The sequence below is a fragment of the Bombina bombina genome, chromosome 2 (genome assembly GCF_027579735.1).
Source record: "Bombina bombina isolate aBomBom1 chromosome 2, aBomBom1.pri, whole genome shotgun sequence".
NCBI classification, from domain to species: Eukaryota; Metazoa; Chordata; class Amphibia; order Anura; family Bombinatoridae; genus Bombina; species Bombina bombina.
In genome coordinates, this window is record NC_069500.1 from 1,317,244,954 (window position 1) to 1,317,258,865 (window position 13,912).

Below are 13,912 nucleotides of genomic sequence, written 5' to 3' on the forward strand. Positions count from 1 at the left end.
TTATTATTTTTTGATATTAATATAGGTGTGATTATTTTTGCACTTCTCATCTCAGTCTGATTCCTGGCACCCTGACACAATATTAGGTTAGCGCACATCAGGTTTATCTCGCATGCTAACTTTTTACTTTCAATGTAATTTGAGCACAACCTGATGCACAAATATCCTCCGTCTAGCAAAGTTAACGCGTGAGGGAGAGCACAAAATAACACTCCACTCGTAATCTAGCCCTGTGTATCTGTAAGTCTCCCAATGACAATGTTATCCCCTCCCATGAGTGCTAGTTTATCTCCTCTTCATAAAAATGAAGAGAAAATTATTATTATTAATTTTTTTTTAATTTTATTGAAATTCAAAGAAATACCATGTAGAAATGCATAGATTTTTTTTATTAGAGGATTAGAGGTGCCAGCATTTGTGAACATTAGTGGGACTGGGGAAGTTGTAGACACACTTAATTTTTTTTGCCCCTTGAGCCAGCGCTGCAATGTCCACAAATAGTTTTCCCGGCTGCTTTTGCTTGTTTGTACTTTGCTCCTCCCCTGCCCAATTTCACTATGAATGTTGTGGGCGTGCCGTGGGGCTTGCGAAGTTGCGCTGCTAGCCTAAACCTGCCTGCCTATCTGTGCTCACTGCTCAGTGATGTGTGGAGCAGTGGAGTCACTCACTGCTGTGCTGTCTCTCTAAACGGGAACCGGGAAATCGTGATGGGGATGCCTGGCACCTGACCGCATGACTGTCTGACACTGTCTCTAAAGTGAAGGAGCCATGTATGATGCCCACCAGACCGGTATGGTTACGGTACACTAAGTGCACACTGAAGAGGTAGGAGGTAAGGGCGGGGGTCTGGGGGTGGGCAGAGTGCAGTGGTGATTGGCCAGAAGAAGCGGTAGGCACGCGGCCCGGGGCTGTGCACTGACAGACTTGGAACAGAGTCAGAGAGCAGAATTTTTATAGTTTGCGCCTAAACCTTTTTTTCAGTGATTTATTTTAGAGTGTTCTGTTTATCTTTCATTTGATGCTCTGCTGACCCAGGGAGCAGCTCTAGGCATGAGCTTTATAATTAAAGCAGTGCAGTTTACATATTTTGTATGTGTGTGTGTCTGAGTGTTTTTGTGTGTGTGTGTCTGAGTGTTTTTGTGTGTGTGTGTCTGAGTGTTTTTGTGTGTGTGTGTCTGAGTGTTTTTGTGTGTGTGTGTCTGAGTGTTTTTGTGTGTGTGTGTCTGAGTGTTTTTGTGTGTGTGTGTCTGAGTGTTTTTGTGTGTGTGTGCCTGAGTGTTTCTGTGTGTGTGTGTGTGCCTGAGTGTTTTTGTGTGTGTGTCTAAGTGTTTATGTGTGTGTGTGTGTCAGAGTGTGTTTGTGTGTGTTTTTGTGTGTGTATCTGAGTGTGTTTTAAAGTGTTTCTGAGTGTGTGTATGTGTGTGTGCCTGTGTTTTTGTGTTTGTGTGTGGCTGCTTTCTGGGGGGTCGGGGGGATGACACCATAACTTACGGCACCGGTTGACGCCAACCCTAGTGACGCTACTGTTTGTTTGTTGCACTATTCAATATTCATTTCGTTAACACAAAAGGAAAACTGAATATACGTGGAACATGTCTTTGTTAAAACAAATGTAAATCTTCCTTTGCTACAGGTGAAAATGTTCACTTATACTTACCTACTTACCTATAGCGCGCTGGAGAGCCGCGATAATCATGACTCTTCCTTACAGAGCCCAGGGCCACATTAATAGGAGGTGTGGGGCGCGCTATATGTATTTTACCTTTAAAGTGATGTAAAGGAAACAAAAGTATTATAGCAAATTTCGTTAGTAAATATTTGTTTTCTTTAAATTTGGTTAGTGCATTTGCTCGGATATTCATTTTGCAATAACAAAACGAATATACCTATTTTCATTACAAATACACATCTGAAGAAAGCAAATGCACAAGCCTACTGGAGAGTACTGTTTCGATTTCACTATGGAGGGAAAAGGGGTGGTTCAGCTTCAGGGTGATTGTTCTACCAACGCCTCTAAAGTATAAAAAACTGCTTTCCTCAAGCTACGTTCAGGCATGGAGGGGGAGGTAAATTATCATCCACAGGGATTTAAAAGTTTATTTACGCTGCTCACAGACCATGTTTGCACTGCAAGCTAAATGATATATGGCAAAAAAAGGAATGTTTAGTGTCCCTTTAAATCCTTTAAAGGGACATTTAAACCAAAATTAACTTTCATGATTTAAATTAAGTATACAAAAAGAAAAAAAATCCAGTTTACTTCTGTTATCAAATTTGCTTCATTTTCTTGGTATCCTTTGTTGAAGAGCATACCTAAATAGGCTCAGAAGCATCCACGTGTCTAGAACACAACATTGCAGAAGTATTAGCAGCAATTTTTGTAACAATATTATATACACTTTTCTAAACAATGCTGCCATATAGTGCTCAAGATAAATGCACACACCTGAGCATACCTAGGTATGCTTTACAACAACAGATACCAAGCAAATAAAGTAAATTTGATAATAGTACTAAAATTGATTTTTGTTTTTAATGTCATGCTCAATCTGAATCATAAACATTTTATTTTGACTTTCATTTCACTCTAATATACTTGGAGGTCTCTAATTTATTAATATATATTATATTACTACCCTTCCTTAATTTATCTAATCTATTCATTTTATGAAAAGTCAGAAGTTCAATTGTATAACAAAAAAATAATTAGTAAATGCCAGTGCGCAATGTTGTATCATTTATGTGAATATTTTATTTTAACAGTCATGGGCATCAATCTATGATTAGTATGTATGAAACCAAACATATTTCTTTCATGATTAAGATAGATCATACAATAACATTTTATTTAAATGTTATTTTATGCATTTAATTTATTTTCTTTTTGTAAATTATATTTAACCTAGTTAATATAACTCTACCTTTCTACATCAACTTCTAACTGATATTCTGTTAATATGAAATAATAAGATTTACGTTTACATTTATTTGTGTAAGAACATTAACACCACTGGCTTTTTATAGGAAACAAATATACCTGAACCAACCCTTGTGACAGTTGTAAAACCAGGACTACCAACCACAGCTGATTTGTATATACTTCCCCCCACAAACCAAGTGAAAAGGAAACGAAATGTTCCAAATGATAAGGTAAATTCAAAGAGATTTTGTTTATGTTTTTGTCATATTTTGTTCTTAAATGTATTAGAATCTTTACATGTATAGAAATGTTAAACACTTTGTTCCCATTAAATATATATTAACAAATATGCTGGATATTTATGTTGCCTGTTTTTCGTGTAATTTTCTTTTTCACATAAAAATAGTTTTTTCCCCAGAGAGGCTGCAGGGTATTATTCAGAATTTGGAGCTCTCACCAGGCAACAAGCTGCACAGTGATTGCTTGATCTATGCCACAATTTATGTATTCATACCTCCCAATATTTTCACCAGGTTTAAAAGGGCCTGTACCCATTTTGTGGGTGAGGCTATATAGATAGGGGCGGAGTCAAGTATCGATCATGGACAGGATTGTGGGTATGTCTGGGAGGTATGTTGACCAGCCCAGGTGATCTGTGGGTGGAGCAGGTATAATACCTTAAAACCGAGGCAATTTATGGCTGTAGGGCAGGCAGTGGATCAGACCTCCCAACCTGTGGCAATCCTGGAGGTTGCTTGAGAGCTTTGTTTAAATCTGTCCCTTGAATTTATGTTTCATGGTTTATAGTGTACCATTTTAAAAAAACGTTATCTTATCAAATGTATCTTTTTTTTCTGCTTTCATTTTCTAAGACATAGCACCTTTCCTAAAGAGCATACTGAGGTAGGCCTGGGAATGTGCACGGGCTTTGAGTACTTTATAGTAGCAGTGCTTATAACAATGGGGTTGATCACAATTTTGCACTTGTTTTTAGCACATAACGATTTCTGAATCTAGGACCGTATTGTCAGTGTGCACTTACAATCACAATCCCAAAACTACTTCTGCTGTTAATACCCATGAAGCTCAAAATCGTTCCCTCCTGAAAAACAATACAAATATGAAACCCCAAACTTGTATTTCATTATTCAGATAGAGAATACAATTTTAAACAACTTTCTAATTTACTTCTGTCATCTAATTTGTTTTGTTCTCTTTGTACCTTTTTTTGAAAAATACAGCTATGTAGGCTCAGGAGCAACAATGCACAACTGGGAGCTAGCTGCTAATTGTTTGCTGAACATATTTACCTCTTGTCAGGAGCGTAACTACATGGGTCTCAGAGGTCTCAATTAAGATTGGGCCCACACCTCTAAGGGGCCCATATGGGCCCTGCAACCAGTAGTGGCATTACTCTACCTGCATCATGTCTAGTCCCTATGGGTACCCCCCACTGCAAACCAGGTTTACAGATAAAGGAAAGTGTATGGATTTGCTTTAAAATATTCTGGCAGGGTTTTCAAGATGGCCACCACAGTGTTACTGTACAAAAAAACTTACCTCCATATTTGTACTGGAAAGCTGCATGTATCCCTTGCACAGATTATTTAAAGGGTGGGGATCACTTACATTGATAAATAAGCAGCAACTATTTCTCCTATGTGACTGCCAGCTTAGCCTCTACTGATTGCAAACAGCCAAGGTGCTGTTGAAATAGGTGCCCTTCAACAGCCTTTGCCCTGGGGCCCAGCAAGGATTAGTTTTGCCCCTGCCTCATGTTATTGGCTCAAGGAATGTGTTCATCTAGCTCCCGGTAATGCATTGCTGCTCAATTAACAAACGGCTAGATTACGAGTTTTGCGGTATGAGTGAAAAAGCAGCTTTAAGGCTCTTTTTCACTGCAGCTGGTATTACGAGTCTTGCAGGTTTAGGTGTACCGCACACTTTTTTGGCCGTAACACAACGTAACCACCGCAGTTTTCCAAAAGTCATTTTTCAATGGGACTTACTTTGCGCCGGTATTACGAGTCTGCCTGGGAGGCCAAAAGTGAGCGGTACAGCCTATACCGTCAAGATCCATACTGTAAACTGAAAGTCAGTAGTTATGGGTTTTATGCTACAACGCCATAACATAAAGCTCATAACTAAAGTGTTAAAAAGTACACTAACACCCATAAACTACCTATTAACCCCTAACCCGAGGCCCTCCCGCATCGCAAACATTAAAATAAAATTATTAACCCCTAATCTGCCGCTCCGGACATTGCCGCCACTAGAATAAACATATTAACCCCTAAACCTAAGTCTAACCCTAACACCCCTAACTTAAAGATAATTAAAATAAATCTAAATAAAACCTACTATTAATAACTAAATAATTCCTATTCAAAACTAAATACTTACCTGTGAAATAAAACCTAAGCTAGCTACAATATAACTAATAGTTACATTGTATCTATCTTAGGTTTTGTTTTTATTTCACAGGCAAGTTTGTATTTATTTTAACTAGGTAGACTAGTTAGTAAATAGTTATTACCTATTTACTAACTACCTAGTTAAAATAAATACAAATTTACCTGTAAAATAAAACCTAACCTGAGTTACACTAACACTTAACCTTACACTACAATTAAATAAATTACATTAAATACAATTAACCAAATTACAAAAAAACAAACACTAAATTACACAAAATAAAAACGAAATGATCAAATATTTAAACTAATTACACCTAATTTAATAGCCCTATCAAAATAAAAAAGCCCCCCCCCCCCCAAAAAAAAACCCTAGCCTAAACTAAACTGCTAATAGCCCTTAAAAGGGCCTTTTGCGTAGCATTGCCTCAAAGAAATCAGCTCTTTTACCTGTAAAAAATAAAATAAAAACAAACCCCAACAGTAAAACCCACCACCCACACAACCAAACCCCCCAAATAAAAACCTATCTAAAAAAAACCTAAGCTCCCCATTTGTCAGGGTGCCAGGAATCAGACTGAGATGAGAAGTGCAAAAATAATCACACCTTTATTCATAGCAAAAAATAATAAAAAGTCCACAAGTCAAATAACAAGCCACGAGTCAAAACCATAGCTGGTAATCAGACGAGCCGAGTCAGGAGCCAAAGCGAATAGTCAGAATCAGGAACAAGGAAAACAGCAGAGTCAGGAACAAGCCAGGGATCAGGAACCAGGAAGGACGTCAGGCAGCCAGGTAATACACAGGAACTCTCACAAACAGGTCTGAGACAACGCAAAGGCAAAGCATACTGAACAGAGGCCCTTTAAATAATAAGTGATGACATCACAATTCTGAGATTGCATCCTGTCTCACGTGGAGTAGCCACTTTTTATCTAATCCCTAAAATACACAAAAATCAACATCACCCCCGGGCCGACCAATTGTTTCAGGGATAAATAGTCTTACTGAAAAAGCAAGTCAATTTGTAGACTACAGACTGAGAAACTATCTAACACAAATTACATCTTATGTTCAAGATACCACAGATGTATTAACACAACTGGAAAACATCCACATCTCGCCCAAAACATGGTTGGTGACAGCAGATGTGGAATCATTATATACATGTATCGAACATGAACTGGGCCTAGAAGCAGTTAGATGGTTTCTAACCATGGGGTCAGAGGAAGACATGCTACATGATGAGTTTGTTTTACACCTACTACAGTTTGTACTAAAACATAATTATTTCACCTTTAATAATGGTTTCTTTCTACAAAAGAGAGGAACCACGATGGGTACTGCTTGTGCTCCCACCTACGCCAATCTATTTCTAGGCTGGTGGGAACAAAAATATGTCTTTTCTGACACAAATTCACATTTCTTAGATAAAATTCCCCTCTGGATACGGTTCATAGATAACATATTATTCCTTTGGGAGGGCACTAAGAATGAGTTAGATCTATTTCTCCAAAACCTCAACAAAAATGGGCTGAATATTAAATTAACTCATGAAACCAGCCTTACGAAAATAAACTTTCTGGATTTAGAGATTAGTAAAACCTCAGAAGGACTACTATCAATGGATGTTCACAGAAAACCAACAGCAACAAATAGTGTTTTACACAGTACAAGCGCACATGCGCCAAACACTATACAAGCCCTACCGGTGGGTGAATTCCTCAGAATGAGGAGAAACTGCTCTTCAGATACCAACTATAACAAAAGAGCAAAAGAACTGACAACAAGACTGATGGCCAGAGGATACAGCAAAAGAGCAATAAAAAGAGCAGAACATCGCGCAAAATGCACAGATAGGAATGAGCTCCTACAGAAAAAACAAAAATCCAAACAAGACAACATCAGATTCATCTCTACATACAATCCAGCAAGTTCAAAAATCAGAAACATCTTACAAGAAAATTGGCACATTCTACTATCAGATCCTATCCTAAAGGAAACTTTAGGACCTAAAGACCAAACAGGTTATAGGAGAAGTAGCAATCTTAAAGATCTAATCAGCCCAAGTCATCTACAAAGCAAAAAAACAACAACGGCATTTACTAAAGGATCCTTCAAGTGTGGTACATGCTCATCATGTTGTTTTATGTTAAAAACACACAAAGTTCAGGACCGATTCAATAAAAGCCATGTAATAAATTCACACATAAATTGCCAAACAGAGGGGATAATTTATGCACTAAAATGTACATGCAATCTATTTTACATAGGCATGTCCACCAGGAAAATAAGAATAAGATTGCAAGAGCATCTTAGGAACATAAAGAATGCAGTAAAAGACCTTCGAGCAGGAAAACAAATAACTTCAGTGGCAAGACATTTCATGAGTAAACACAATTGTAGACAAAGTGATCTGAAATGTTTTGGGCTACAAAAAATCAAACTGAGTATCAGAGGTGGAAATCTGGAAAATAAACTACTACAAGCTGAAAGTAGATGGATTTTCTTAATGAACTCAGTTCAACCCTCAGGTCTTAATGAGAACAACAACTTCTCCTCCTTCCTTTAACTAAAACTATAACACATATGACAAGACACATATATATATCTCTATTGGACCCCAATTTCTCTAAACATTAAAAATTATTTTGCCTTGATGTCTGCACAAATCTTAGTTAAACAGAGAGTTAAGCACTAAAATAATAGACCTCAATTATAAAGTTTGGGAAACATCAGAAATCTGTATAAAATTTTATACACACCATACAAATATATATATAAGATATATAAGAAAAGGGAATAAGGTCTTATAGATCCAAAATTAATACCAGACTTGTGAACTATTGGATATCATTAAATCTACAATAAAAATACCAAATCTTCTATATCATCTTTTAAATTAATAATGTTCATCATGGATATAGATACTACAGTATTGGATAGAATTATTTAATCAACCCCAAGTCACTTCAAATGTAACCCTCACTTTATCACCTTATTAAATTATTTACACTATTGTTTTAAAATTAATTCATCAGGCTTTCACTATATTTTAGCTTTACATCCAACTACACAGGGTACCATTAAATTGTGCATCACAGGAATTTTGAGGTTAGCACAAATATAAGTTCATACAATTTAATACACACTTTTACTACACACCAACAATGGTTAAAATTTAGCACATTCCTTTGTAATAAGAAACACAACTGATCACAGAGTAGAAAATATTATTAACTTTATTATCATTTTCCTCAAACCAGCCTAAAACACAATATAAAACACGGGGAATTAATGTTGTGGATATATAATGTATTACACCATAATAGCTTTTTCACATCACAAACTTAGAAATTCAAAACTTCGGAATGATGAGGAGATTAAACAGAATGAACATAACACATTGATACGTAAATATCACATTATATATATAGGCACTTTTGATGTCTGAGTGAATAAAGGTCTGGGAACCATCTTTGTATGATTTTTTCCCCCCCTCTTTCTCTCTAACTAACCACGCTCATAATGCAGAGAAGATAAAAGTGTCCTGCTACATAGATTTGCAGCTATCTGAGTTGTATTATACAGACAAGGGCTTAGAACGATAGCATATTAGACTCAACCATGCATTGTAATACGGTCCAATAGACCAAGTGTAATTGGAAATTCAGAGGATGACGTCATTAGAAAGGAGGGGCTAGTGCAGCTTTAAGAACCAGTGAGTGAGCGGCACGCTCACCCTTTGAAAAAGCCGTTAGGGCGAAACATGTCAGGGACGTTAGGGATATGGTGAGGAGTCCTGGAGCTCCTGTATTTTAGATTAGCCTCAGAATGCTTTAATGCTGTAATGTTAGACCTGATTTGATTTACTTAAAAGGTGTAATTGTAGGTATCGAGCCTTAGCTTTTTGAACTTAGCATTTAACCGTATATGCTAAACTCTTAGCAGTGGAGTTCATTTTTCAATTTAAGCTCAACATTAGGAAATGGGGCTCACTTTTATTTAAAACGATAGTGATATACACACGGTTGCTTTATATAATGAGCAACGCTAACTGCAGACCATATGCAGATAGCTTTATTAGGCAATAGGTAGGAGTCAACACATGTACCGGTAAACAGCTACCCACACGTCAGTGAGGCTTGTATACTAACACTATTTGAGTTCAATACTGGAAAGGAAGTTTAATCTTTGGTTGATAATGCTAAAAAATTTATAACCACTGTTCACAACTCTATGTTTTATAACAATATAATCATACTAACTAAACTTTAACGAGTAACGGTTAAGGTCTGATACAACAAAGAGCTTTAATCTAATCATATACACAGCGGGTATAACATACTCACAGCGTATATAAAAAAGATCAAATCAGCAATGTTGAGCTTTCAGTATCACGAACGGATAATGGTCCTATATATATGTGTATCTATGTTGAGCTTTTAATATAATAAACGATTACTGCTCCCATATATATGTGCACAACTGTTACGCTTAATACATAAGTTCATAATAAGTATGCGGTACTGTTGATACTTTGAATTATATACAAACCTACAGTTTCCAGTCGACCTGGAATAGCCTGCAAAGTGTATATGTATTGAATATTTAATCAAACTAGTGAGCATTAGACTGATACTCCATTATTGAAGCCTGGGGTTAATTCCCCATGCATGAATACTAAGTGACTAGTAGCTCTAAACTGGGTGCATTGCACATCTATCAGCTTATTCCAAGCTCATAGGATATAAGACCCACATAAACTAATAGTGGGTGAAACCTGAATATCAGAGCTATATGGACCTATTATAACTCCACAGCATTCAGTGGCTCTTGTGTTTAATAATTAATTTAAGAAGCTTTACAAAGAACTCAATAAATAAATAAAACAAAGTGTTCTTTTACTTACAACAAACTATTTGAGTTAAAAATCTTTCTACTAAAGACTGTATCAATATATAATAAGCTGATACAATCTAACTCAAGTAGTTATTAAGCACAACAATATTACCTACCTTACTATATTGAATTTACCGTAATTCAGGCTGTTCAACATTTTTTTAGCATCTGAGTGTGTTTTTAACAATTTTCCAGTATTTTATTTATTTTTGATCTAATAAAAGTTATGTTTTAACGTAGAGCACATACACTCACTCAATAATCAGCAACTCTGATTTGCCTTATGTAATAGTCTTCTTATTACTTATTGATGCAACCAATATTAACCCCTTGAGTGCTATACATGTAGTCTGTCTAGTTAGAGCCTCTCTCTACTATATGCATCATATGTTGAATACTACATAGCACCTATCTGAGCTAACTAAATTTGAAAGGGAATAGTTCCCAGATTTCACTAATAGCGATACAGGGTTAAAGAAATATTGAGTATAAAAGAAATACTTGCATAGCAGTGCCGTTGATACCCCCCTTTTTCTAGAATGATGCACACCAGTCTGGCCATAAAAGGAAGTGTAGGAAATGAGCGGCATCCCCCACAATGCACCATAGTCAGGAAGAGAGGTGAGTAAAATGGCTGCCAGCAGCACATGGCAAACAACATGGAAAAAACCCTGACACCATTGCCCTGAAAAGGGCATTTGGATGGGCCCAAACCCTAATCTAGAAATAAAACCCACCCAATAAACCCTTAAAAAAACCTAACACTAATCCCCGAAGATCCACTTACAGTTTTTGAAAATCCACTTACAGTTTTTAAAGACCGGACATCCATCCTCAACAAAGCGGCAGAAGTCTTCATCCAAGTGGCAAGAAGTCCTCAACGAAGCCAGGAGAAGTCTTCATCCATGCAGGCTGAAGTCTTTATCCAAGTCGGCAGACGTATTCATCCAGACAGCATCTTCTATCTTCATCCATCCGGCGTGGAGCGGCTCCATCTTCAAGACATCCGGCACGGAGCATCCTCTTCTTTCCACGGCGACTGAAGAATGAAGGTTCCTTTAAGGACGTCATCCACGATGGCATCCCTTGAATTCCGATTGGCTGATAGAATTCTATCAGCCAATCGGAGTTAAAGGTGAAAAAATCCTAATGGCTGATGCAATCAGCCAATAGGATTGAGCTTCAATCCTATTGGCTGATTGGAACAGGCAATAGAATGCAAGCTTAAAGGGACAGTCTAGGCCAAAATAAACTTTCATGATTCAGATAGAGCATGTAATTTTAAACAATTTTCCAATTTACTTTTATCACCAATTTTGCTTTATTCTCTTGGTATTCTTAGTTGAAAGCTTAACCTTGGAGGTTCATATGCTAATTTCTTAGACCTTGAAGCCCACCTCTTTTAGATTGCATTTTAACAGTTTTTCACCACTAGAGGGTGTTAGTTCACGTATTTCATATAGATAACACTGTGCTCGTGCACGAGAAGTTATCTGTGAGCAGGCACTGATTGGCTAGACTGCAAGTCTGTCAAAAGCACTGAAAAAAGGGGCAGTTTGCAGAGGCTTAGATACAAGATAATCACAGAGGTTAAAAGTATATTATTATAAATGTGTTAGTTATGCAAAACTGGGAAATGGGTAATAAAGGGATTATCTATCTTTTAAAACAATAAAAATTCTGGTGTAGACTGTCCCTTTAAACCTATTGACTGATTGGATCAGCGAATAGGATTGAAGCTCAATCCTATTGGTTGATTGCATCAGCCAATAGGATTTTTTCACCTTTCATTCCAATTGGCTGATAGAATTCTATCAGCCAATCGGAAAGGGACGCCATCTTGGATGACGTCCCTTAAAAGAACCTTCATTCTTCAGTCGCCGTGGAAAGATGAGGATGCTCCGCGCTGGATGTCTTGAAGATGGAGCCGCGCCGGATGGATGAAGACAGAAGATGAAGACTTCTGCCGACTTGGATGAAGACTTCTGCCGCTTCATTGAGGATGGATGTGCGGTCGCTAGGGGTTTTTTTTTATTTGGGGGGGGCTTTTTTATTTTGATAGGGCTTTTAGATTAGGTGTAATTAGTTTAAATATTTGATCATTTCTTTTTTATTTTGTGTAATTTAGTGTTTTTTTGTTGTTGTAATTTAGTTAATTGTATTTAATTAATGTAATTTATTTAATTGTAGTGTAAGGTTAGGTGTTAGTGTAACTCAGGTTAGGTTTTATTTTACAGGTAAATTTGTATTAATTTTAACTAGGTAGCTAGTAAATAGTTAATAACTATTTAATAACTATTCTACCTAGTTAAAATAAATACAAACTTGCCTGTAAAATAAAAAATAAAACCTAAAATAGCTACAATAGGAATAATTTAGTCAATGATAGTAATTTTATTTAGATTTATTTTCATTATATTCAAGTTAGTGGTGTTAGGGTTAGGGATAGACTTAGGGGTTAATAACTTTAGTATATTGGTGGCGACGTTGCGGGCGGAAGATTAGGGGTTAATAACTATAATGTAGGTGGCGGCAACGTTGGGGGCAGAATATTAGGGTTTAATAACTGTAATGTAGGCGGCGGCGATGTTGGGGGCGGCAGATTAGGGGTTAATAACTGTAATGTAGGTGGCGGCGACGTTGGGGGCGGAAGATTAGGGGTTAATAAGTGTAGGTGGGTGGCGGTGACATTGGGTGCCGCAGATTAGGGGTTAATAAGTGTAGTTAGGTGGCGGCGGTGTCGGGGGTGGCAGATTAGGGGTTAATAAGTATATTGTAGGTGTCGGTGATGTTGGGGGCGGCAGATTAGGGGTGTTTAGACTCGGGGTTTATGTTAGGGTGTTAGGTGTAAACATAACTTTTGTTTCCCCATAGGAATCAATACGGCTGCTTTACGGAGCTTTACGCTCCTTTATTGCAGGTGTTTTTTTTAGCCGGTTCTCCCCATTGATGTCTATCGGGAAATCGTGCACAAGCAAGTAAAACCAGCTCAAAGTAACGCTGGTATTGGAGTGCGGTATGGAGCTCAATTTTGCTCTATGCTCACTTATTGCCTGCTAACGCCGGGTTTTTGCAAACCTGTAATAGCAGCGCTATAGGGAGGTGAGCGGTGGAAATAACTTGTAAGTTAGCACCGAGCAGCTCTTACCGCAAAACTCGTAATCTAGCCGACTGTATACTAAGAGAATTAAGCAAATTTGATAATAGAAATAAATTAGAAAATCTTAAGCTCCTGCACTGACATCTGTTATTGTCTCTATATTACATTGGAAATAAAATTAAGGGGACAGTAAGCACTTTTGAAATTGTAATAATTTGTGTAGTAAAAATACATTACAAGATATTTTTAACTGAGAGCAGACTTCAGAAGCTTAACTCTGCCACATATATGTCCCTATTTGGCTTCAGCATAGAAGATATGAGTAGAAACTGCAACATTATGATAACTTTCCTAACAAAATGACTGTGGTTAGCAGTTTCTACTTTAGTAGCCAGTCCTGATTGGCTGCTTCAAATAAGGCAAGTTGTGGATGTAGCAGCAAAGGGTTCAAGTTCAAGTGTTCATTATAAACATTTTCAAAGTTACTTAGTGTCATAAAGACTTAATGATTTTAGAATGTCAGCAGTTAATTTTCTTTTCTTTTTGTGTCCTGTATTTCTGTGTCTGTTATTTACA

The 13,912-nt window shown here is 37.1% G+C and overlaps 1 protein-coding gene across 1 annotated transcript in view; it reads left to right on the forward strand.

The window, feature by feature from the left end:
• SORCS2 (sortilin related VPS10 domain containing receptor 2) overlaps positions 1-13,912 on the forward strand; it is a 1,789,666-nt gene that overhangs the window by 1,704,351 nt on the left and 71,403 nt on the right. Inside the window, exon 23 of the mRNA XM_053704165.1 lies at positions 3,025-3,150. Coding sequence (XP_053560140.1) covers positions 3,025-3,150 — 126 coding nt within the window. The remainder of the gene's footprint in view (positions 1-3,024; positions 3,151-13,912) is intronic.